This window comes from Aethalodelphis obliquidens, unplaced genomic scaffold (assembly GCF_003676395.1).
Source record: "Aethalodelphis obliquidens isolate GAN/ISIS:26980383/991018 unplaced genomic scaffold, ASM367639v1 scaffold63, whole genome shotgun sequence".
Classification (NCBI taxonomy): domain Eukaryota; kingdom Metazoa; phylum Chordata; class Mammalia; order Artiodactyla; family Delphinidae; genus Aethalodelphis; species Aethalodelphis obliquidens.
Window position 1 is genome coordinate 2,314,967 of NW_020838007.1, and position 23,227 is coordinate 2,338,193.

General features: G+C 54.7%; 2 protein-coding genes across 11 annotated transcripts in view; one reads left to right on the forward strand and one right to left on the reverse strand.

The window, feature by feature from the left end:
* The window catches only part of TXNRD2 (thioredoxin reductase 2), a 34,611-nt gene extending 30,441 nt beyond the window's left edge, over positions 1 to 4,170 (reverse strand). For 4 of the 9 annotated variants that reach the window (XM_027088479.1, XM_027088477.1, XM_027088478.1 and 1 more), the window contains exons 1-2: positions 4,015 to 4,166; positions 1,246 to 1,311 (exon numbers count right to left, since the gene is read on the reverse strand). In XM_027088479.1, coding sequence (XP_026944280.1) covers positions 1,246 to 1,311; positions 4,015 to 4,093 — 145 coding nt within the window. In that variant the 5' untranslated portion in view covers positions 4,094 to 4,166. Of the gene's footprint in view, positions 1 to 1,245; positions 1,312 to 2,159; positions 3,484 to 3,755; positions 3,777 to 3,836; positions 3,982 to 4,014 lie in introns of those variants that run through there. The other 5 variants (XM_027088483.1, XM_027088484.1, XM_027088482.1 and 2 more) reach the window with 4 other exon arrangements.
* Positions 4,075 to 22,578, forward strand: COMT (catechol-O-methyltransferase). Of its 2 annotated transcripts, none has more exons than XM_027088497.1 (5): positions 4,075 to 4,194; positions 16,832 to 17,161; positions 17,880 to 18,073; positions 18,309 to 18,440; positions 21,802 to 22,578. In XM_027088497.1, the coding sequence occupies exons 2-5, from the start codon at positions 16,873 to 16,875 to the stop codon at positions 22,000 to 22,002; spliced, it is 816 nt and encodes a 271-aa protein (XP_026944298.1). In that variant the 5' UTR covers positions 4,075 to 4,194; positions 16,832 to 16,872; the 3' UTR covers positions 22,003 to 22,578. The 2 variants fall into 2 exon arrangements, with proteins under 2 accessions (XP_026944298.1, XP_026944299.1); XM_027088498.1 differs by having other exon boundaries at positions 4,128 to 4,194; positions 16,873 to 17,161.
* Positions 22,579 to 23,227: the final 649 nt, after the last annotated feature.

A 23,227-nucleotide genomic window follows, 5' to 3' on the forward strand; every position in this document is an offset into this window, starting at 1 on the left:
TCAGCCCTAAAAAAGGAACGAAGTACTAACACACGCTGTATCACAGATGAACACTAAAAACATCATGCTGAGGGAGAGCAAAACCACACGTTTCTATGAAACATCCAGAACACAGGCCAGTCCATAGAGGCGGAAAGGAAACTAGTGGTAGCCTGGTGCTGAGGAGGGGAGGGAGACAGGTGACTACCAGTGGGTACAGAGTACCTGGGGGTGATGAGATGTTCTGAAATTGGTGGTGGTGATGGTTGCACAACTGTGAATATAAAATCCACTGAAATAGGCAGTTTAAATGAATGATCTGTATGGTGTGTGACTTGTACCTCAGTAAAGCTGGGGTTTTTTGTTGTTTTTTTTTTTTTTTGCGGTATGCGGCCTCTCACTGTTGTGGCCTCTCCCATTGCAGAGCACAGGCTCCGGACGTGCAGGCTCAGTGGCCATGGCTCACGGGCCCAGCCACTCCGCGGTATGTGGGATCTTCCCAGACGGGGGCACGAACCCGTGTCCCCTGCATTGGCAGGCGGACTCTCAGCCACTGCGCCACCAAGGAAGCCCAGTAAAGCTGTTTTAAAAATATGAAACACTAGGGATAAATCTGACATAAGATGTGAAAGACCTGTATATTGAAATAACAAAATATTGCTGAAAGAAATGAAAAAATACCTAAATGAGAGACACACCACATGACCCAGCTGTTCCACTTTTAGGAGATTATCCAAGAGATTTAAAACACACATCCACACAAAGACACAAAGACACACACACACACACACACACACACACACACACACACACACGAATGTTCATAGCAGCACTGTTCACAACAGCCAAAAACTGGAACAACCCAATCCACAGGCTAATGAACCAACCAAACGTGGTCTAGACATACAGTGGAATACTTATCAGTAATGAAAAGGCGTGAACTCTAGATACACACAGCAACACAGATGAATCTCCAAATAATTGTGCTTGGCGGGAGAAGCCCGGAAAGTAAGAATACACACAGCATGATTTCACTTAGACAGAATTTTAGAAAATGCAAACTAATCTACAATGAGAGAAGGCAGATCAGTGGTTGTCCGGGGTTGCAGCGGGGAGGAGTGGGCCAACTGCAGAGACAACGCATTCAGCTCGTAGCTGCTCAGGAGGATCCCCACCCAGCCCGGAGAGCACCACTGCCCTCTCCAGGGGACCCGGAAGCCTGGAGGCCCTGCCATGCTGGCGGGATGCAGGACACAGGACACGTACCTTCCTTGGCACAGGCTAGGCCGCCGGATCCCCCGCCAATCACCAGGAGGTCATAGCACTGCCGCCCTGCAGGGGTGAGGGGGAGACGTTGAGAAGGAAGGACCAGGAGCAGCCTGGGGCGCGATCCCCCAGGAGGCCACAGTTTCCAATGTGGTACAGGGTCCACTTTAGGGGATCGGAGTCCCGTCCTGTGATGGTATGGGGTGACCACACATCCCCCAGCAGGCAGGAGGCAATGACGGGGTGCATGTTGTCTGCCCAGATCCCGAGACTAAGCAGGTGAGGCTGGCAGGGGTGTAGTCCCCACCTCCCCACATCAGGAAGGTAATTGAACTGGCAGGACTGCCCTGAACTCAACTTCACCCAACATTCTAGTAGACACGGGATTAAAACGTTTGTCTTGACTCCACCTGTCTTTCCGTTGTAAAGGTCACCCTCTGTCACCAGCGAGGGAGAACAAGGGCGGCCCCTGCATTGGGCAACACGGCCTGGCCTCTCTCAGTGCCCGGCAGGGCCTGGCAGGACAGCGGCTCTGAAACGCCTCTGGGTTCCTTGGAGGCCATTTGCACCCTCCACCCCTGCCCCCGGCACACAGGCCGCTGGAGTCCTTCCTCCCTGCAGAAGCCGCTATCCGTCTCCTGTAAATGCTAGCACAGAAGGCAGGCCAGAGACGACTGAAGCAGGGGGACGGCAAGGGCAGGTGTGTCCTTAGGTGTGGCCAAACTGTGAGAGCCCCGAGCTGGGGACCCTCAGCACCAGGCTCCGGCCTGCTCCCCGTGGAGGGAGGAAGAAATAACAGAAGATCATCAGGACGTGGGGAGGGAGGCAGGGAGGTCAAGGCAGCTAGGGGCTGCATCCAGGTGCTCTCTCATATCCGCTGCTCAGGGAAGCTCTGACCAGGAGAATATCCCTACCTTCCATGGCAGATGCCCATCCCTCCTGCCGCCACTACAGGGTCTAGGCTGTGTCACCCCACAGCCCCACTCTATCAGGCAGAGGGCAGCGCGAGCAGCTGGCCGCGTGGATTGTGGGCTTATCTTTGGCGGTGGGCTCTCCCCACATGCACACCCAGCAGCCCTCTCTGTCTGATAAGCACTTGGCAGAGGCCTCCGTGGGGCCTCTGTAGGCTCCACTGCAGGATATCTGCCTTTAAACACCTGGGGGGTCTGGGTAGCCTGTGGAGGAGGAAGGACTCTGAAGGACCCTAAGACGGGCAGGGCGGGTGCTGCCCTTAGGGTGTCAGCTGGGGACGCACCCGTGCACTCTATGGGGTACCCTGGGGCACCTCACAGCCTGGCTCCCTTCCCCGCATGCAGGGGCTCAGCCGGGAAGGTGTGTCTGCCCCTGTGTCCTGAGCCCACCCTCTTCTGATTTTCTGCTCCTTCCTGAACTCAGTGGCTGGTACAGGGCCTGAAAAGAGCGGAGCCCCGCCAGGACAGCGAGGCCTCGGGCACAGCGTTCTGGGGAGGTGGAGGCCCCCGTGAACCCACAGGCCGTTGGCCACCTCGGGAGCCACCTGGGGGAGCATCCGCATAGCTGTCCCCCCTGCTCGCTCTCTGCTGGCAGCAGGGGTTCGGGGGCAGGTGACACCAGCATCATGGTCACTCTGGCTCCTGTTCAGGGGCCACTTCTGCCACCCCCCTGCCTGGATGGGGCAGGCATGTTCCTATCAGGAGCTCCAGGGCTGAAGTGGAGGCTGAGGCTCAAAATCAGACCCTGCTGACTAGGTGTTGGCACCGTCCCCAGGCCCTACTGGCTCCTCCTCACCCTGGCCCTGGGGGTCCCCCTTCTGCCCTTGAGCGTGGGGGCAGAACTCTGGGTGCATGGCCTCCTGCCAGCCTGCATGGTCTGGGCTGTCACAGCAGCTGCAGCATGAAGGCTGAGGGCTTTAATCGTGAAGGTCCTGCCTGACACGTGCAGCAAGGGGGGGCCCAGGGGCCAGCAAAGCCACCAAGAGCAGCCCTCCGTCCCCACCTCAGGAGCTGGTGACCGCCTCCCCAGACTCCGCAGGGCTACCTAGCCCTGCTCCCCAAGGCCAGGGTGGCACACAGCTGGCCAGGGCTGCCAATATTCCTCCCACAGCACCCTATCCGTGAAGGAGCCCTCCCCCTGTCCCTGCTCCAGCACCTCAGCACTCATTCCCTGTGGGGCAGTCCAGGGGTAGGGTCTGGGGGATGGTCCCTGCAGGGATGTGGTGGGGAGCATGTTGTCATGCGTGGGACCGGCCACACTATGGTGGCAGATATGGTGGCACTGTGGCCAGCTCTGGGGGAGCCCCCCAACCGGGAACCACCACCCCACCCCACCCACGCCCTGTGTGCCCAGCCGGTGCTCAGGACCCTAGCAGGCCCAGCACTTGCGGTCATCGGATTGCTGTCTGGTTTGGTCCATGACCCTTGGTGGCTCCAGGAGGAGCAGCAGTGTGCTCCGCTCCCCCATGGCACCCAGAGCGCAGACCGCCGGACTCAGCGTCCCCTCCTCGATTCCCTGCACGTGCATCTATTGAGCACCTGCTGTGTGCGCCCACGGGGCCTTGGGGAGGAGGTGGGAGGTCTGGCTAGTGGGGTGCGCAGGGCGCGAAACCTGGTGACCTCGGGAGATGAGCCACCGTCGTGACCACAGGTAATGCTGGGCCGGGGGATCGGGAGGCGGCCACTCTCCCCGCGCTGTTCCCAGCGGGTAAGGGCGCCGGCGCGGACCCCTCCGGCCCCCGTCCCGCCTCCTCGCGCGGACCCCAATCCCGCGCCCGTCAGCCCGCGCCCCGCAGACCTGCCGCGCCGCGCGCTCCGCCCGGCACCGCCCGCACACGCCACCGGAAGCGCCCGACAGGTCCCAGCAGCGTCGCCATAACCGCCGCCGCCGCCGCCGCCGCCGCCGCCGCCTGGGGCCTCGGCCGTGTCGGGCTGCCCGCCGCGCTGCCTGCGCCGACGACCGACGGAGACGCGAGAGGTTGGTGTGCGCGGCCAGGGGCCCACCCGGCGGCGGGGTCCGGACGGGGAGAGGGGCTCCGACCCGGGGCGAGGAGCCTCGAATGGGGGGCGGATCCGGGTGGAGGTATCCCCCTGGGGGTGGGGGCTCCGACCTGGGCGGGGAATGTCCCTGGACATGGGGTGAGTCTCCGGAGGTGAGGTGGGGTCTCCGGACCCTAAATAGGGGGGGCGGGTCCCCGGATCTGGGGCGGGGTCTCCGGATATGGAGGGGGGCTTCAACCTGGGGTGGGGTCCCGGGACCTAGGGTGGCGAGGTCCCCGGATCTGGAGTGGGTCTCCGGACATGAGGTGGAGTCTCTAGACCTTAAGTGGGGTGGGTGTTGGGGGGGGTCCCAGGACCTGGGGTGAGGGGCTCTCTGGACAAGCGGTGGGGTCTCCTGACATGGGTGGGGGCGGTGGCACCAGGCTGGTGGAGGAAGGGGGAGTCGTGCTGCAGAGAGAAAGTCCACTTGGGCACAGAGGCCACCACAGGGCTTGGAGACCCCGACCCCAGGCGTGGTGGTTTCTGGGAGGGCTTGGCCATGGGAATGGGTTGCAGAGTCAGGGTCTGACTGTCCTTGGGTCCTCGGAGAGGGAGAACTGTGGGGGCCTGGGCGAGGGGCTCAGCCAACTGGCAGCTCTGACAGGCCCCGGGGTGCCCTGGGGCCTTACCTTTTGTGGGAATGGTGGCCCTACCAGGAAGGGGAAGCCTGGGCCCGGACCTGCCCCAGACCAGCCTTTGAGTTTTGAACAGTGGGATTCCTGCACGCTGCTGCCTCCACTACTGGAGGGGTCCGAGGGGCTTGCCAGGAGAGTGGGTCAGATAAACACAGAGGACATTGGTAATGGCACAGTTGGGGAAAGACCCCAGCACCCTCCAAACTTGCTCAGAGGCAACTGGGCCTTTTAAGTGTGGGTGGGGGGGCATCGGGGCTCGAGACTCAGGGGGTGGAAAATACAAAAAGTGCCAAGAGGTGTGGGTCCATGTGATTCCCACCTGAGCTTGCCAACTGGATTTGGACTCCTGCCCTCCTGCAGAAGCTGGGCGGTGTTGCTAGAAGCGATGAGCTTGTCAGGTGGGCACCGTGGGAGGCCAGGGCATTGTAGGGAAGTGGCCTCTAGCTGTGAAACGCAGTCAGTGTTTGTACCAGTCTTTACAGGAGGCCTCTTGGAGAAGAGGGCTCAGAGGGGCCTGGCTGGGTTCTGTCAGGGAGCGTCTCCTTAGTGAATGGTCGGAGCCAACAGTAAACCCGGGTTTTGAGTCCTGAGGCCGGCCAGTTGAGAAGATTTTAGACGTTGAGCTCTCAAGTCTCTAGGTGGTGGAGTGAGGCTGCGGTGGCAGTCCACTAGATTTCCTGGTTTGCCTGTGAATGTTTGTGGTGACGTGGAGACCTCAGAGTCGCAGGCAAGGCTACTTCCATCCGCAGCAGAGCCCGGGAGACGTGGGCATCCCAGTGGGCTCACACAGTGGCCCACATGTGATGGGCAGTGGTGACCGGTTCTCTGAAGTTCTTGCCACCTTATCTCCCTTCAGCTTCCAGGGCTTTTTCAGACCCTGGAGGAAAAGGGCAGCTACACGACACCTGAGTACCAGGATGGTCTGGGCAGTCACACCAGGAGAGAGGGAGGAAAATGGGAAAAATTTATATTTGGAGAGGTGTATCAGATATTGAAGGAAATGGAAAGGCCTGGGGATCTGTTGAATGCTGACAAATGTGTAAGTTGGCAGTGCAGTCCAGCGAACAGGTGGATAATAAAACCTCAAAGGCAACAGACAGGACTGGACTCTGATGACCCACAAGGTGTATTATTTTCTCCACTGAGACAAAATTTCTGTCTGTAGTCACTTCCATTTTTGATCAAAGATAAAGTAAGATTATTCTTGTTTACAAAATAGCTCCGGTCTCACTAGATTTGGGCTGATTCTTTATGTAAGTGCAGCAAGAATAATGGTTGACACACAGCCCTTTTAAAGTTTGCCTCGTGGAATTTTTTGCAGGGAATCTCAGATTGGACATTTAAAAGCTTCCAAGACTAGGAAGTCAAGAAAGTGCCAGCAGAATTCACCTGTAGACTCGAGTGAACTCCTCTCTGCTCAAGGTTCCCCCAATATCCCAGGGTTCCTAGACCTGTAGGAGGCGACCTTCCTCGCTCCCTGGGAGACTGGGGACCCTGGATGCCCAGCACCAGGCTGGGTTTTCCCAGAGGGCTTTTTAAGCCTTGGTTCCATAAAGTGACTGCAGTTCCTTAGAACCGTCTGGTCATAGCTGAGTCCATGTGTCATTTTCAAACATGACATTCCTTGGTAATACAACCAATGTTTTCAGTTATGTCCTATCACAAAGAAGACAGAGTCTTATTAAACCTATGCAAATAACTATATTGCCATGAAAATAAGGATACCCAATAATAGTTTCTGATTTTTGGAGGGATCAGGTGCAGAGAAAAACAAATGCTTCAATTTTGTTTACAGAAGTGTAACTTACTAGATGTTATGAGTCATAGACAGCTTAAGAGAAAAGGGAAAGTTTTTTTTTTTTCTCTAATATCCAGAAAATGGGACATTAAAAAGCCAACAAGGGACTTCCCTGGTGGTGCAGTGAATAAGACTCAGCACTCCCAATGCAGGGGGCCCGCGTTCAATCCCTGGTCAGGGAACTAGATCCCACATGCATGCTGCAACTAAGGAGCCAGTGAGCCGCAACTAAGGATCCCTCGAGCTGCAGCTAAGGAGCTGGCCTGCCACAACTAGGACCTGGCACAACCAAATTAATAATAATTTAAAAAATAAACAAATAACTCTTAAAAAAGAAAAGAGCCTACAGTATTCTAAACAGAAGCCATAAAAATTATAATCATGCTTTGTCAGTTTACTTAGTCTCATGTAGTTAGTTTTTTTTTTTTTAACATCTTTAATGGAGTATAACTGCTTCACAATGGTGTGTTAGTTTCTGCTTTATAACAAAGTGAATCAGTTATACATATACGTACATCCCCGTATCTCCTCCCTCTTGCATTTCCCTCCCACCCTCTCTATCCCACCCCTCTAGGTGGTCACAGAGCACCGAGCTGATCTCCCTGTGCTATGTGGCTGCTTCCCACTAGCTATCTATTTTACATTTGGTAGTGTATATATGTCCATGCCACCCTCTCACTTCGTCCCAGCTTACCCTTCCCACTCCCCGTGTCCTCAAGTCCATTCTCTACGTCTGTGTCTTTATTCCTGTCCTGCCCCTAGGTTCTTCAGAACCATTTTTTTATTTTTTTAGATTCCATATATATGTGTTAGCATACAGTATTTGTTTTTCTCTTTCTGACTTCACTCTGTATGACAGGCTCTAGGTCCATCCACCTCACTACAAATAACTCAATTTCGTTTCTTTTTATGGCTGAGTAATATTCCATTGTATATATGTGCCACATCTTCTTTATCCATTCATCTGTCCATGGCACTTAGGTTGCTTCCATGTCCTGGCTATTGTAAATAGAGCTGCAATGAACATTGTGTCATGTCGTTAGTTTTCGTTCTGCTTGATCTTGGGAGAGCAGTTCCTGGGCCCATGGGTTTCTCCACTAGAGTTCTGGGTTCTGGGTTCTGATCCTCAGTCCAGAGGGATGGCGCTGCCCGAGGTCCCTGCCCAGTCCTTCCGCAGGTCTCTGAGGCAGGCCCTTTTTGTTGAGGATGAAGCCCCCTGGCCTGTAGCTGATTTCAAATGCTTTGGAGAAACATCAGAGTGAAACAAAGTTACCTGCAGCTGACAAAAGACTTAAAATGGCTGTGGTTAAAGAACTGATGAGAGGGGCTTCCCCTGGTGGTGCAGTAAGAATCCGGCTGCCAGTGCAGGGGACATGGGTTCGAGCCCTGGTCCAGGAGGATCTCACATGCCGTGGAGCAGCTAAGCCCGTGCGCCACAACTACTGAGCCTGCGTTCTAGAGCTTGCGTGCCACAACTACTGAGCCCGCATGCCACAACTACTGAAGCCCGCACGCCTTGAGCCTGTGCTTCGCAACAAGAGAAGCCACTGCAATGAGAAGCCCGTGCACTGCAGCAAAGAGTAGCCCCCGCTCGCCGCAACCAGAGAAAACTCATGCACAGCAACAAAGACCCAACACACCCAAAACTAAAAACTAAAAAAAAAACAACTGATGAGAGGTCATCATAAAAACACAATTGACAAGGAAATTTGGGTGTTTCTGTAACATACACACCATTTTAAATATTAACTATAATTATGAGTGATAACATTATACCAGAACATATGGAAAACAAGCAAAATTTCTAAAATATTTATATTAATAGCGTTTACCTGTACAAATATAACATATGGAAAGTTAAGATTCACTTCTTATTTGACAGTGCTTCCCATGCAGTTTACCATAACAGACAGACCTAATTATTTTTAACATCCCTTCTTTTACAAGGTAAAAGTACAAACCACTGAGATTTTCCAAGGACCCTCTGGGAAATCCCAAAGCCATTTTGAGATCCAGACTTCATTTAGGATTGATTTGGGGAAGACAGAGTTGTCCCAAATGTCAGAAGGTTTGAACACTTGATTAAATAGGATCCCAGCTCATGGCAGAACAAGACTCAGTTATCTCCTTAACCAAGTGACGATATGGGAGCTCACAAGTAGGAACAGGAGGAAACAGGACTGCAGACCTGGGTTTTTGACCAGGGGGGACACTCAGTTCTCCCGAGTGGCAACTAGGGGTACAGGGAATTATTTTAAGACACAGATTTTTTTCCTAGGAAGATTATTCAAAAGGTAGAGAGAAACCTTTTACAATCTCTTATTAAAAGCAGACCAATAATCCAAGAAATCTCATTTTAACAGAGAGGAAACCAAGCTCTAGTTTTGTATCAGTATGCTATTGATGGTAAAGCTCATTTAGGAAAACTTCATATACAAATCCATTTAACCTTAGCCAGCTGTAACCTCACAACACAAAATTCCTTTTCCACAAAGCTTCCACCACTTTCTATGTCCATTCAGGTTTGTTTCCCTCTTTTTTATTTTACTTGAGGACAAAACGACTCTCCTTCCCTAACAAAAACACATCCTACATTCTCTGCATACTTTTCACATAAGAACATATCCTATTTTCCAACTTTGTGTACCAAGTTGTTTCCCTTTGCTTTGTATCTAGTAGTAGTTTTATTCTCACACATTGATTATAATTTTTAACCATTAGCAACCTTTATTTTACAGAGAAAACTAGGAAGTAGGCAATTGCAAATTGTCTGTCATATCCCAGTATTCTGTAGCAGATTAGCAAATTTTATGCATATAACATCTCGTAATCTGGACGTAGATGCTTTTGACAGTACAAATTGTTTAACTGTGGCAAGAATATGTTTATTAACACACCCAAATGTCTTTAGCTTCTTTGTATCATATAAACATGAGAAGCCAAAAGTATATAAACTTATGCCTAATAATGAATGTTTCAGCACTTTATCTTTTTTAATTAATTGATTGATTAATTATTTTTGGCTGTGTTGGGTCTCCGTTGCTGTGTGCAGACTTTCTCTAGTTGCGGCGAGTGGGGGCGACTCTTCTCTGCGGTGCGTGGGCTTCTTTCTCATTGCGGTGGCTTCCCTTGTTGCTGAGCACAGGCTCTAGGCGCACAGGCTTCAGTAGTTGTGGTGCACGGGCTTAGTTGCTGCGTGGCATGTGAGATCTTCCTGGACCAGGGTTTGAACCCATGTCCCCTGCATTGGCAGGCGGATTCTTAACCACTGCGCCACCAGGGAAATCCTCAACACTTTATCTTATTTAGATATTCAATGAATATCTGTTATTTAACTTAACTTGGCATAACTCTAAGGTTGCAAGTTACCAAAAAGATTTTGGAAACTGTTTTTAGGCAGACACATTATAAAACACAATTATTATTGAAATAAAGTTTGTCAGAATAGTGACTAGATTTGATTAAAATCAAACTTATGTGTAAAATCTTAAATGTCTAGTGGATAAAATATTAGCTATTTGACCAGTAAACCAAGTAGAATAAAAATGTATATTTGCACTATGTTTAATGTTGACAGCTCTAAAGATACACCTGTTTTATGAAATGAACAATATTAAACTAGTTTTATTTAGCAAAGATTTACCAAATTACGGGAACTTTATTTAGCAAAGATTTACCAAATTACGGAAAAAACAGTTGAGTTGGTTCTTATATTTCGGGAGTTTTAGGAAGATTTAATTTATGTAAGTGCTTGTTCCTCTCGAAGCCAATTAGGATAGAACTCCTTTAAGGAATTTTATAACCTGATTTGGTAATACCATCTGGAGGTAGGGAAATATCATATATATATATATATATATAAAAACATACAATCTTACATAAACATACAGACAGATGCAAACAGGGATGGTTTTCTTTAAAAAAAATTTTAGCTATGCGTCAGGCATAAATACAATTATATAAAACTCACTAGTTTATATAAGAGTTGGACCTTGTCTTTGCTTCGTTTTATATTTTTATCCGAATCGTGTTGTGGCAGGTGGGGCAGGCTAATTACCTGTTCCATATGAGGCCTTAAAGCTTCCCACCAGCATCTGTGGGGACACCTTTAAGACTTTTTCTTCACTGATATATACGTAGGGACGCGTAGACTAAATGTTTCCAATTCACTTTTTTTTCCTTTTCAGCCTCAAGTGATTGCTTTCCGGGGTCCCTGAGTCCCTTGAGAGCCCCCAGTGGGGCAGGGCCCAAGGTTTCAGGGACTGGGGGATTTTAGGGGCTGGGGGGAGGGAAAATGCTGGGAAGGGACAGAGGGCAGAGGAGGCAGGGGCTGGGGGAGGAGGGAGTGCGAAGGGGAGCCACTCAGACCACCTTATCCTTAGCAAGGATGCTGTGTCGACCAGGAGGAAGTGGGCAGAGGCAGCCGAGTGCTGCTCATCAGTCCCCAGGGAGGAGCAGAGTGGCCCCCAAGGGCCAGGAGGGACTCCAGCCCAGGAGGTGCCCTGGCCTTCCCCTGCCCCCTGCTTCAGGGGCAGCACCTGTCCTCACTGTGGTCTGCGGACATGTCTGGAGCCAGAATCACAAGGAAGGGAGATGAGCCTGTGGTCCCTGGGCCTCCGCGTCCCACGGGGTGTACACGGGCAGTGCCTGAGCGCACAGCTTTGCGTGTCCCCGGCAGACCCCCAGCTTGGGCAGCCAGCCCCTGGACCCCCTTCACAAGGACCCTGGCCAACCCACCCTTTTGTCCCCAACTGTTGCCTGTGCTCTGAGGCCTGCCTTCTGGGGACGCTGCGCCCCTCAAGCCCTTTCTCCGGGAGGCTGGCCGGCCCTGTGTGGCTCCTGGAGCCCCCACACAAGTGCCGTATGGCCCCCCCCCCCCCGGCTGCCCCACGAGTGTGGCTGAGGCCCAGGCGTCTGCTGCTCTCCAGACGGGGAGGGCCACCCGGGTGCCACAGCACATTCAGCTCTTTGCAGAGGGGCCAGAGGCATTCCCAGTGTCTTGATGGACCTTTCAGACAAGCCTTGGAACCCCGGGACTGAAGATCCCATGGCTCTGGTTGTCCGTGCCCTGAATGCCGGTCCCCACCTGGGTCTGACGGGGGCCAGGGCCCTGGCCAGTGTCTGCATTGGGCCCTTAGGGGGATTATCTCCAGGAGGATAAGTGGTGATAGGAGATGAGGGAGGGCGTGGTTTGGGGGTTGCAGGGAGAACACTTAAGAACGGGCTTGGGACTTCCCTGGTGGCGCAGTGGTTAAGAAGCCGCCTGCCAGTGCAGGGGACATGGGTTCGAGCCCTGGTCCAGGAAGATCCCACATGCCGCGGAGCAACTAAGCCTGTGCGCCATAACTACTGAGCCTGCGCGCTAGAGCCCGCGAGCCACAACTACTGAAGCCCGTGTGCCTAGAGTCCGGGCCCCGCAACAAGAGAAGCCACCCAATGAGAAGCCTGCACACCGCAACGAAGGGTAGCCTCTGCTCGCCGCAACTAGAGAAAGCCCGTGAGCAGCAATAAAGACCCAACGCAGCTATAAAAATAACGGGCTTATAATAAGGAAGGTTTGCGGGGTGGGCTGTTGCTGTAGTGGTTTTGGGAGAGAGGGCCTGCCCCTTACCCAGGTCCACGTGCTGTCTCTGGGGAGATGGATGCAGGGTATGTACATACACTGGAGGTGTCGAAGGAAGCTCAGGACAAGAAGGCCTTCCCCTCCTCCCAGAAGCGGGTGAGTGTGCACTGTGGGCGGGCAGCAGGCTGCCGCCAGGTACCCAGTCTCAGGGGGCAGGTGGCCAGAGGACAGAGAGACTGGGAGCTGGGCTGGTTTTTCTGGATCCTGCTTCCTAGTGAGGAGTGGTGTGTCCCTTTTTCTTTTTGGAATAGGGAGGACCAGAAACAAGGTGGCTTGTTTTCTTGGTTTTCCACTGTTTTTACTGTAGTAAAACATACATAAGTTAAAATTTACCATTTTAACCATTTCTAAGCATACAGTTCGGTGGCATTAAGTGCATTCACATAGTTGTGTAACCATTGCCGCTATTTTCAGCACTTTCTCATCATCCCAGGCAGAAGCTCTGTCCCCATTCAGCAGTTATTACCCTCCTCCTCCCCAGCCCCTGGCAACTTCTGTTCTGCTTTCTGTCTCTGTGGATTTGCTTCTTGTAGGTATTTCATATGAGTGGAAACATTCAGTATTTATCCTCTTGTGTCTGGCTTATATCACTGAGCATAATGTCCTCTAGGTCCACCCGTGATGTAGCAGGGTGTCAGCACTTCCTTCCTTGTGGGATATGAATCAGGGCTGCATTCATCTTAATAGCCAAGTGATGCCCCAGTGTGCAGGTAGATCACACTTTGTCCGTTCGTCCGTTTCCATTCGTTCGTCCCTCGGCTGCTGTGACTCACACTGCTCAGAATGTGGGTAGACAAGTGCAGGTTCAAGTCCCTGCTCCTACTTCTCTTGGGTCCACTCCCAGAAGTGGAATTGCTGGGTCATATGGTGACTCTATATTTAACATTTTTAGGAACCACCAGCTTTTTTCCACAGCAGCTGCTCCATCTTACGTTCCCATCAGCCGTGCGCGAGTTTCCGATTTTTCCACATCCCCGCCAACACTCATTATGTTCCCTTTTTTTGGGGGAAGTCATCCTAATTGGTGTGAAATTGTACCTTGTGGCTTTGATCTACATTTCCTTAGTGACTAGTGATGTTGGGCACCTTTTTGTGTGCTTATTGGTTGTTGGTGTATCTTTTTTAGAGAAATGTCTATTCATGTCCTTTGCCCATTTTCTAACTGGGCTGTTGTCTTTGAGTTGTAGGAATTCTTATATATATTCAGCATTTTAAACCCTCATCAGATATGTGGTTTGCAAATATTTTCTCCCATCCCCTGGGTTGTCCTTTGCTCTCTAGATAGTGTCCTTTGATGCACAAAGTTTTTAATTTTAATGAAAGTCTATCTGTTTTTCTTTTGTTGCCTGTGGTTTTGGTGTCATATCAAAGAATCCATTGCCAAATTCAAGGTCATGAAGATTTACTCCTACGTTTTCTTCTACAAGTTTTATGGTTTTATCTCTTAAAATTAGGTTTTGGATGCATTTTGAGTTAGTTTTGTATATGGTGTGAGGTAAGGGTCCAAGTTCATTCTTTCACAGGTGGAACTCTAGTTGTCCCAGAACCATGTCCTATGGAGTGGTCTTGGCACCTTGTAAAACAATCATTTGATCATAGACGTGAAGGTTTGTTTCCCGCCTCTCAGTTCTGTCCGTTTGTTCTATGTCTCTGTACCACAGTGTGTTAATTACTATAGCTTTGCAGTAAGTTTTGAAATTAGGAAGTGTGAGTTCTCCAACTTTGTTCTCTTCCAAGATTGTTTTGGCTATTGTAGGTCCCTTGAGATTCCATATGACTTTTAGGATGGATTTTTCTATTTCTGCAAAAATGCTATTGGACTTTTTTGGGGAGAGTGGCATTGTATCTGAGGGTCACACTGGGCACTATTTACATCCTGACAATGTCAAGTCTCCAGTCCATGGACATGGGATGTCTTTTCATTTATCTGTGTCTCCCTCAACTTCCCTCTCGCTATCACGATGCTAAATGTGTCACCTGTGGAGGCCTCATGAAGGTCCTGCCTCCTCAGCAAAACCGGATCTCCACGGCAGCTTCTCCCAGGACTGCCCCTGTCCTGAGGCGAGAGCCACCAGGAACAGGATACAGCATCCTGCACAGAGCTTTGCCCCTTCCCCTCACTGTGGTCGGGAACCATGTTTGGAAAGTGCACTTTGCAAGCCCCTTAAAACCTTCCATCATGCGTGTTTAGGACACACAGAAATAGAGGGCTTGAGGGTGCCCCTCGGTCATCGGCTCTTACCTTCTGGCCAACGGCCCCTTTGTCCTCCTCTCAGGGTAACTGGGTCTCTTTATCTCCCACCCTGGGCCCAGAGCCAAGCAGGGTGTTGGGATCCTAGGGTCCCAAGGCCACCGCTGGGTATACCGAGTGACCTCACCGTGGCTCTTTGGAAGGGCAGAGCAGAAGACACTTGGGTACGAAGACCTGAAACAAGAGGAGCCCTCCATGTTTTGTTTCCCCACAGAGGGTTCTCCACGGCCCTGAAGTGCTTCCTCCAAGTGTGGCTTCCTTCAGTGGCTTTATTCTTTTTATTTTTTTTTAATAAATTTATTTATTTTTGGCCCCGTTGGGTCTTCGTTGCTGGGCATGGGTTTCTCATTGCGGCGGCTTCTCTTGTTGCGGAGCACGGGCTCTAGGCACGTGGGGTTCAGTAGCTGTGGCACATGGGCTCAGTAGTTGTGGCTTGCGGGCTCTAGAGCACAGGCTCAGTAGTTGTGGTGCACGGGCTTAGTTGCTCCACGGCATGTGGGATCTTCCCAGACCAGGGCACGAACCTGTGTCCCCTGCATTGGCAGGCAGATTCTTAGCCACTGAGCCACCAGAGAAGTCCCCGGAATATTCTTTCTTATTTTTGATATTTATGTGTAACATTTATTAGTTTTTTTCATCAACCCAGAGAATAAATCAAAATGATCCAACATCTCACCACCGCTAGTGAAGATAGTCATGATACATAAAGCAACACAGGTGTGGTTAGGGGCTCCTAAGCCCGCAGAAAGGAGCACAGTGAGCAGTTCTGGTCACTTCAGGCCACTCGGCCCCTCCTTGTTGAGTCCTGTCACCTGTCCCTGGAAGAAAGCGCTGTGCCTTAACCCACGGCGCCTCCCCTGTGATTCCCCCACCTGCCTCCTGGGTGGTGGTGCGTCCTGCCCCATGGGGCATGTGCCTCCTTAGCCTGCAGGGCAGTGCCAGGACCAGGGAAACAAGGGAGGCTGTCCCTGGTGTCCGGACTGGGGGACGCTCCAGGCTATGTCTCACTGCCTCTCTGCTCTCACTTGAGGGCCAGGCCGGCCTCCGGGAGGGGCCCACGTGCCAGGACTCTGGTCACCTTCAGGTTATGGTTCCTGCTTAAATTACCTAAAGGCAGGAGAACCCCGCACAAATTCCATCTGCTTTGCTGCTGAGCTCAGAGGAGGGGCGTGGTGGGCAGAGCCGTCTGAGGAGGCAGGTCTGGTCAGTGGCCTGGGAGCAGAGCAGGGTGTGGGCCCCACCTGGGTCTTTGTGTGTGCAGACTCTGACCTGCTGACCACGTGCTCACTGTGCCTGGTGTAAATAGGCCATGTGGCCTGAGACCACTCAGACATCTGGATGTCCATGCTCCCCTATTCATCCCTGCTCTGCCCACCAGGCCCCCTCCTCGTGGTCCAGGGCGTTGGGGTTTGAAGCCCTGAGCTGTCCTCGAGGGGGTCTCCCCTCCAAGATCCTTGGCCTGCCCACTTTCCCATGTGCCTTTCCCAATGGGAGCTTCTCGGGGAGCGGGGTCCTGTGTGGCCCCTTCCTGTGCGTGACCCTTGCGTGACCGCAAGCCCCGATGGAAGCTTCCCACCTTCCTCTGTCTTTCATCCTTTTCCATTTTAAGGTCTCTGCTCTGTGCCAGCTCAGCCTTGCCGTGTCTCAGGGGCCCCGGGCCCCTCGTCTGACTGGGACCCCAGCTACCTGCCCAAAGGGTCACTTGCCAGGGGGAGGCCTGTCTCGCTTCCACTGTGGTGTGGGTGGCAGGGTGGCTTTCCTCCTCAAAGGGGAAGAGGGGACAGACTGACCCTGTGTGGTCGTCCCCTACGGGAAGAGCCAATGGGCTGTGCCCTATGTGCCTGACTTGGGGGCTTCCTGTGTCCTTCTCTGGAAACTCACAGGGCCACACAAGCTCCTGGACTGTCCCGAGTGTGAGTGCCCAAGGGGGCTGTGCGTGAGGCTGGCTTCCCCTGTGCTGTGTAAACAAGCCTCAGGCCAGCTGTGTCCCTTGTCAGGGCTGTCTGGGAAGCCACGGGGCTGGGGGAAGCCAGACACGCCCGCTCCCGACCCCCGCCCCAGCAGGAAGTGGTTTGCAGGTGGGCGGGGCTGTGGCTGTGCTCACCTGGAGCTGGCCACCAGGCATGTGACTGGCCTCTTGAACCTTGTACCCCCATCAGCACAGGGGGGTGGCGGGGGGGGGGGTGGCAGTGGCAGCAACCCCAGACTGAGAGCGTGGGTCAGCCAGGAGGGCAGGTTACTAACACCGTGGTGACCACGTGCTCCCAGGAGTCCCGCCGGGTAGAGCCCCGCCCATTGCCCCATCACAGATGCTGGAGGCCCCACCCCTGCTGCTGGCAGCTGGCGCCCTTGGCCTGGTGTTGCTGGCGCTCCTGTGGCTGCTGCAGGCCTTGCGACTCTGGGGCCTGTTCATCATTGGCTGGAACGAGCTTGTCCTGCACCCCGTCCGCAACCTCCTCATGGGCAACAGCAAGGAGCAGCGCATTCTGCACCATGTGCTGCAGCACGCTGTGGCCGGGGACCCGCAGAGCGTGCTGGACGCCATCGACGCCTACTGCTCGCAGAAGGAGTGGGCTATGAACGTGGGCGACAAGAAAGGTGGGCAGTGCGACCGGCACAGGTGAGGTTCAGGGGCTGTGCAGAGCCCCGACGCCCACGTCACTGTCCCCACGGGAGGGTGGGACATTTGATAAACCCCCCCTCCAGGAGGTGCTGTTCAGGGGGCCCCTTGCCATCGCCAGTCAGAGGCAACAGCAGAGTCTCCACGTGGGCCCTGCACTCGCAGGCCGTCAGGCAGAGCCAGGTGTCAGCACAGGGTGAGTAGTGGGTCCTTGGCTGTCCTGGCTGGGCCTGACGGTGTATGGAGACCCTTGGACTCTGCCAGGCACAGGCACCAGCCCCCCGGGCTGCCTCCTGACCTTTGGACTCCAGCCTGGGGCGCAGGCGAGTACCACACTACACCCCCTGGAGTCAGGCCCTGGGGACAGACATGACAGCCACTGTCCAGCCCCCTTGGACCTTCTGACAGTGTCCAGCTCAAGGGAGCCAGGGAGGCTCTGAGTGCAGCCTGGGGGCAGAGTGGGGGCTGGACAGTGGTTGTCACGTCTGTCACGTCTGGGGGCTTCCACAGAGGGCAGCTCTGGGTTAGGACAAGTTGGGGGCAGGGAGGAATGGTGGAAAAGAGAGGGAGCAGCGTGTACAAAAGCAGAGGCCTGAGGGGCCAGGCACTGGGAGGGGCTGCTGCTCAGTCAGGAAGGAGATGGGCCAGGACTGGGGTGGGTCACCCCCTGCCTGCTCACCCCACTCCCCTCTGTAGGCCAGATCGTGGACGCCGTGTTGAGGGAGCAGCGTCCCTCGGTGCTGCTGGAGCTGGGTGCCTACTGTGGCTACTCGGCCGTGCGAATGGCCCGCCTGCTGCTGCCCGGCGCCCGGCTGCTCACCATTGAGCTCAACCCTGACTACGCCGCCATCACCCAGCAGATGGTGGACTTCGCAGGCCTGCAGGACAGGGTGCGGCACCATTCCTAGGGTGACAGATGTGGACACAGGTTCCAGGGGCCAGGAGGGCAGGAAGGGCCTGGGCCACACCCCGGCGGCTCAAGGCCACATTTACCCAGCTGGCCCACAGCCCCAGTCCACAGAGCAGGAGACTCCCAAGGCCCCCAGAGGGAGGGGCAGAGCAGGAACCTGTCTCCCAGAAGCCACTTGGACTCTCAGGGGTCCGGGTGGGGGTCTGTTGTTTCAGGTGACCGTTGTCGTCGGGGCATCCGAGGACATCATCCCCCAACTGAAGAAGAAATATGACGTGGACACTGTGGACATGGTCTTCCTCGATCACTGGAAGGACCGGTACCTGCCAGACATGCTCCTCCTGGAGGTGAGTGTCTACTTAAAAAAAATTGCACAATGTGAGAGTAGCAAGTTAAGTTTTATTTGGGGCTACATGAGAGCTGCAGCCTGGGAGACAGGACCCCCGATAGCTCTGAGAAACTGTTCCAAAGAGGTAGGGGGGGAAGGTCAGTATATATGTGATTTTGGTGAAGGGGGAGTACATGCAATCGAGTGCATATTTTTTTGCCAAATGTTTCTGCTAGTCACGAGGAGCAGTCATCACCATGAAGGATTTTAGTGTTTTTCTAGATACAAGGAGATACAAGAATTGGGCTCATAAAATCTTCTCCTGAAAATATCTATCTGAAGACCTGTTCTGCCAGTTTTTCCCAGAGCACAGAGTGCCTTATTTTAGCTCTCTACCTGAACTCGTTTCAGGGAGTGTTGACAGTCAGCAGCTGCAGCAGTAAATGATTTAATCCTTGTAGAGGTAGATGGTAAGTGCCAACGGAAAATGCCAATTCATAGTTGACAGGAGCCTTGCGCCCGCCTGGCTGGAATGGGCCCTGCCGAGGGCGGCCCTGGGGGCCCAGGAGGCTTGGGCCAGCCTGCCTGCATTTAGGACATGGAGGGGAGTGCGGGGCCCTGGGTGGGGTGGAGACTGGAGGAAGGCGGATCCCTGCAGGGCAGCCTGTGCCGGGGTGGCTGGGAGGGGTGAACACCTGGGGCTGCAAGGGCTTGGGCTGGGGAGGCAAGAGGGAGGCAGCCTAGTGGCCACGTGGCTCTCCTGACTGGGTGGCAGGTGCTGGCCAGGGAAAGACACGTCTCCTGCCCACCTTCCTCCCCAGACTCCTTGTTGTACGCCCCCTGCGTCCCCACCCCACCCCGTGCCCACCCCCAGGCTGTCCAGCCTCAGTGCCAGCTGCTCCTCCGGCACCACGTGGTAGCCAGGGGGCTGCCTCGCACCCAGGTGAGTGGAGCTCAATATTGATGACCACCACCTTGTCCCTCCCGGGCGGTCAAGGGGACACAGCAGCTGGGGACGCTCTGCCCCACCACGGCCTCCAGCCCGGCAGCCACATGGGGCTGACCCTTGTCAGTCCCCTGCTCGCCCACCTCAGCTCCCCCACAGGCCGGGCATCACCCGGCACAGGGGGACTGTGGGCGTGGGGGGCACGGCTGCTTGAGCCATAGCTGGGGCCAGGCAGGACCTTGCACCAGTGGTGTTGGCGTGGGTGTGGTGGGCCTGGTGCCTGGACGTGGCGAGAAGGAACCAGCCCTGGCTGGGGGTGTGTGAGAGGGTGCAGGATGGTCTGGGACTGGGCAGGGTGGGGGCAGTGGGCCAGGGCTGTGTGTGGAGGGCTTGACCACACAGGCAGGGCACAGAGGAGGGCTTCAGGCAGGTGAGGGCAGGCTAGACCTGTCTTCCGGAGAGATCCTGTTGGCTGTGTGGAGTGGGGAGAGGTGGCGGTGCAGGGGACCCAGACCAGGAGCTGCACGGGGACCTGTGCTGGCTGAGAACAGGTGGCAGTGGGGGGGGCTGGCACAGAGGCCCTCGAGCCAGAGCGGGGGCGGCTGCAGGGAGCACATCTGGGCAACTGAGCAGCTGGGCCTGCGTCACCGGGAGGGGAGGTTTCAGCAGCTTTGGGGTGTGTGATAATTACGGGGCCTGCATTGATAGAAAAGCAGCAAATATTGCCCTTAGTAACTAGGAAACTAATAGTTTTCTCGGTGCCACTTGTTCAAAGCTGGTAATTATCTCAAAAGAAGAAAAGTTGTGAATTGGGAACGTGCACTCTGAAGCCCTGCAGCTGGGCTCTTCTTGGGCCTGGCTGCTCCCCCTGGGTTGGGGTGAGGGGCTGGCAGGGAAGGTGGCCGTTCAGACCAGGAGCTGCTTCGAGGCGGCCTCGGTCCCCCATTGCTCGGGCCTCTCCACAGGCTGCTTGGGTGTCCTCCCAGCAGGGCAGCTGGCTTCCCCCAGAGCCAGAGACAGACAGAAGCCACACAGTGGCCAGAGTCTCAGCCCAGCCCACACCCTGGGCGGAAGGAGGGAGGGTCAGGGAACAGTGGACCCGGCTCTGGTCCTCTGAATGCCGTTCCCTCCCTGCTGCCAGCACACAGTCTTACTCGGATGTGGGCTTCTGGCCAGAACTCTCCAGGGCTCTGTCCCCAGGCGGGCGGCCCGGCTTTTGCATCCCTCCTCTGTAACCTGTGGGTTTAGCGCCTGACTTGTTGAGCCTACCTTGTCCACCTGCGTCCTTCAGAACAAGCTCCAGCTCGCCTTGGGCGTTTCCTGCCCAGACCTGAGATGCCCTCCTGGGGCTGGGCAGGGCGGGGGTGGGGGGGCGCCTGCTCCCAGGCTGCCCTTTCTCATCAAGATTGCTGGGAAGTTCCTTTTCTTTTTCTAAGAGAAATGCTCCATGATTCAATAGAGGTACTTTGTTCAAATTCTGGCTCATGGGTTGTCCCAGCCTCACTGATCTCACAGCTGTGTTTTCCACTCTGGCCTGAGGGACCTTGGCCTCCCCCTCAGCCCATGGGCCGGAAGGGAGGCAGCCACCACCAGGGAGATTCGAGGGCTGCACAGTGGACCTCGCATTCCTAAGTCACCAGGGGGTGCCCGTCTGTCCCTGTGGTCCGGCTGGCAACTGGCAACTTAAGACACACCTGGGGCCCTTGCTTGATTTTGCTTTCTGTGTTTGGGATTGCTTTTTTTTTCTCACTTTTATTTAATGATCATGTAAAGAAAACTCTGAGCTACCAACAGAACAACTGGGCTGTCCCTTCACCCCCTCCCCCAGACAAACATTTCCTCTCGAGGTATTTCCTCTTTTGATTTTTGATGTAATCTAAGCATCTCCTCCCCCAGCTTAGAGAGACTGCAGAGGGACCCGGGAGGTCTAGCCGCTCCTCCCTCTGCAGAGCCCAGGCCCGGAACACTGGCCAGCTGCCCAGGCCCCAGGCGCTGGTGGAAATGGGGTGCCTCAGAGTGGACCCAAGGGCCAGGCTTGTGGGTGGGTGGGGAGGTGTGCCCCATCTCTGCCCCCCAACAGTCACCCTGGTCAGGGCGGATTGAACCTCCAGTGACCGCTGACAGCAGCCCACACACTGGGCACCAGGCATCTGACCTGGAGGAGCCCCGTGTTCCTGGCACCCGGTGACCAAGGGACCCACTGGCCTCAGTCACCACTGTGGCTTGCCCAATCCTGGCCCCGTCACCTCCTCCACTCACACTTCCAGCTAGTGCTTAGTAAGCACCTGCTGTACTGAGGATGCAGGAGGAGCAAGGAGACCCCGGCCCAGCACAGCCATTTCCTGCTGTGGCTGCTGCCAGTGAGGAGCTGGTGCAGGGCTGACCCAAGGTTAGGCCACCCTCACCTCCTCCAACCGTCCGTCTGTCCCTGCAGGAGTGTGGCCTGCTGCGGAAGGGGACAGTGTTGCTGGCCGACAACGTCATCTGTCCAGGGACACCAGAGTTCCTGGAGTACGTGCGTGGGAACAGCCGCTTCGAGTGCACGCACTTCAGCTCGTTCCTTGAGTACTCACAGGTGGTGGATGGCCTGGAGAAGGTCGTCTACAAGGGCCCGGGCAGCCCTCCACAGCCTTGACCGCCCACCCTGCCCCAGCTCCCTGGCCAAGCTGGATTCTGAAGGGTGTGGTGGCCCTACTCCTAGCTGCCCCGTGTCTGCAATGTGTGCATCTGTCCTCAGTGCAACACCCTCAAGGCCTGCGAGGGCCAGGCCTGCCCGCGCTGGCCCCTGCATGTGGGTCCACCCCAAGCGCTACCAGCTCACCTTGCAAAATCACTACAGTAAATCTGGAAAAGTATCTGACTGTAAAGGCCAGCTCAGGCAGGTGGTGTCCATGACAGTGTCACACCCCCACCCCCACCCCCCAGCATTCGTCAGTCTTCTGATTCAGGAAGTCAGAAGTCAGGGAACTGGGGCTGTGCACTCACACAGCCTGCCCTTGAGGTCTGCCGTCACCAGGTGGCAGCAATGCCTCAGTGATGGCACCATAACCAACAACTCACCCCACACTTCGGACTCCTGAGTTCTTTCACTTGCTTTTTAAGAATGAAATGCCACTTCTTTACTAAAATCATCTGTTAACAATCTTATATACCAATATCATGTTTAAAAGATAGTAAAATAGAAATTAAAGATCTAAATATTTAGGTAAGAGATGAACTGAGTGCTTCTTTTCAGCCACTGTGATGCTGCTGCTTTCCCCTGGCGTCCTCCAGCTTTGCACCAAACACAAGCTGCTCCCCTTGGCCAGATGCTAACACTGCAGACTGGCCGCAGCAGTGCCGGAGGTCGGCCTTGCTCAGTACTGCTCCCGTGGCCAGGCCGAGGGCACCTGTTACAGCCCCATGGGGATGTCTGCAGGCTGGGGTGAGCCCCACCTGGGAAACCGGAACAAGGCAGTCAGCCAGCTTGCAGGTCCATCTCTGACCAAGCAGGTGCTGGGGAAGGTGGACACGGCCCTACAGCAGTGCCAGATGTGTTCTGTCCAGTGCCCAGCCTTTTGGGGCCCGTGTGTGGCTCTGAGGGGAAGCACCGTCCCCAGTCCCACTCAGCCTTGTTTGGGGAAGAGAGAGTAGACTCAGACCAGCTGCAGCACTTCTGCATGTGCCCAGCTGGCAAGGGATGAAGCAGAGTTGGTTTGCATCCACCTAAATCCACAGGTGCCCCCAGCTCTGACCTGGTGCTCCAGCCCCAAGGCCCCCAAGTGGTTGGACCTCTGGCCACCTCGGAGGCTCCCTTGGGCCCCAGCAGAGGGTGGGGTCCTAGACCCCAGGATCACCCCTCCTGGTTGAGGCCCACCTGT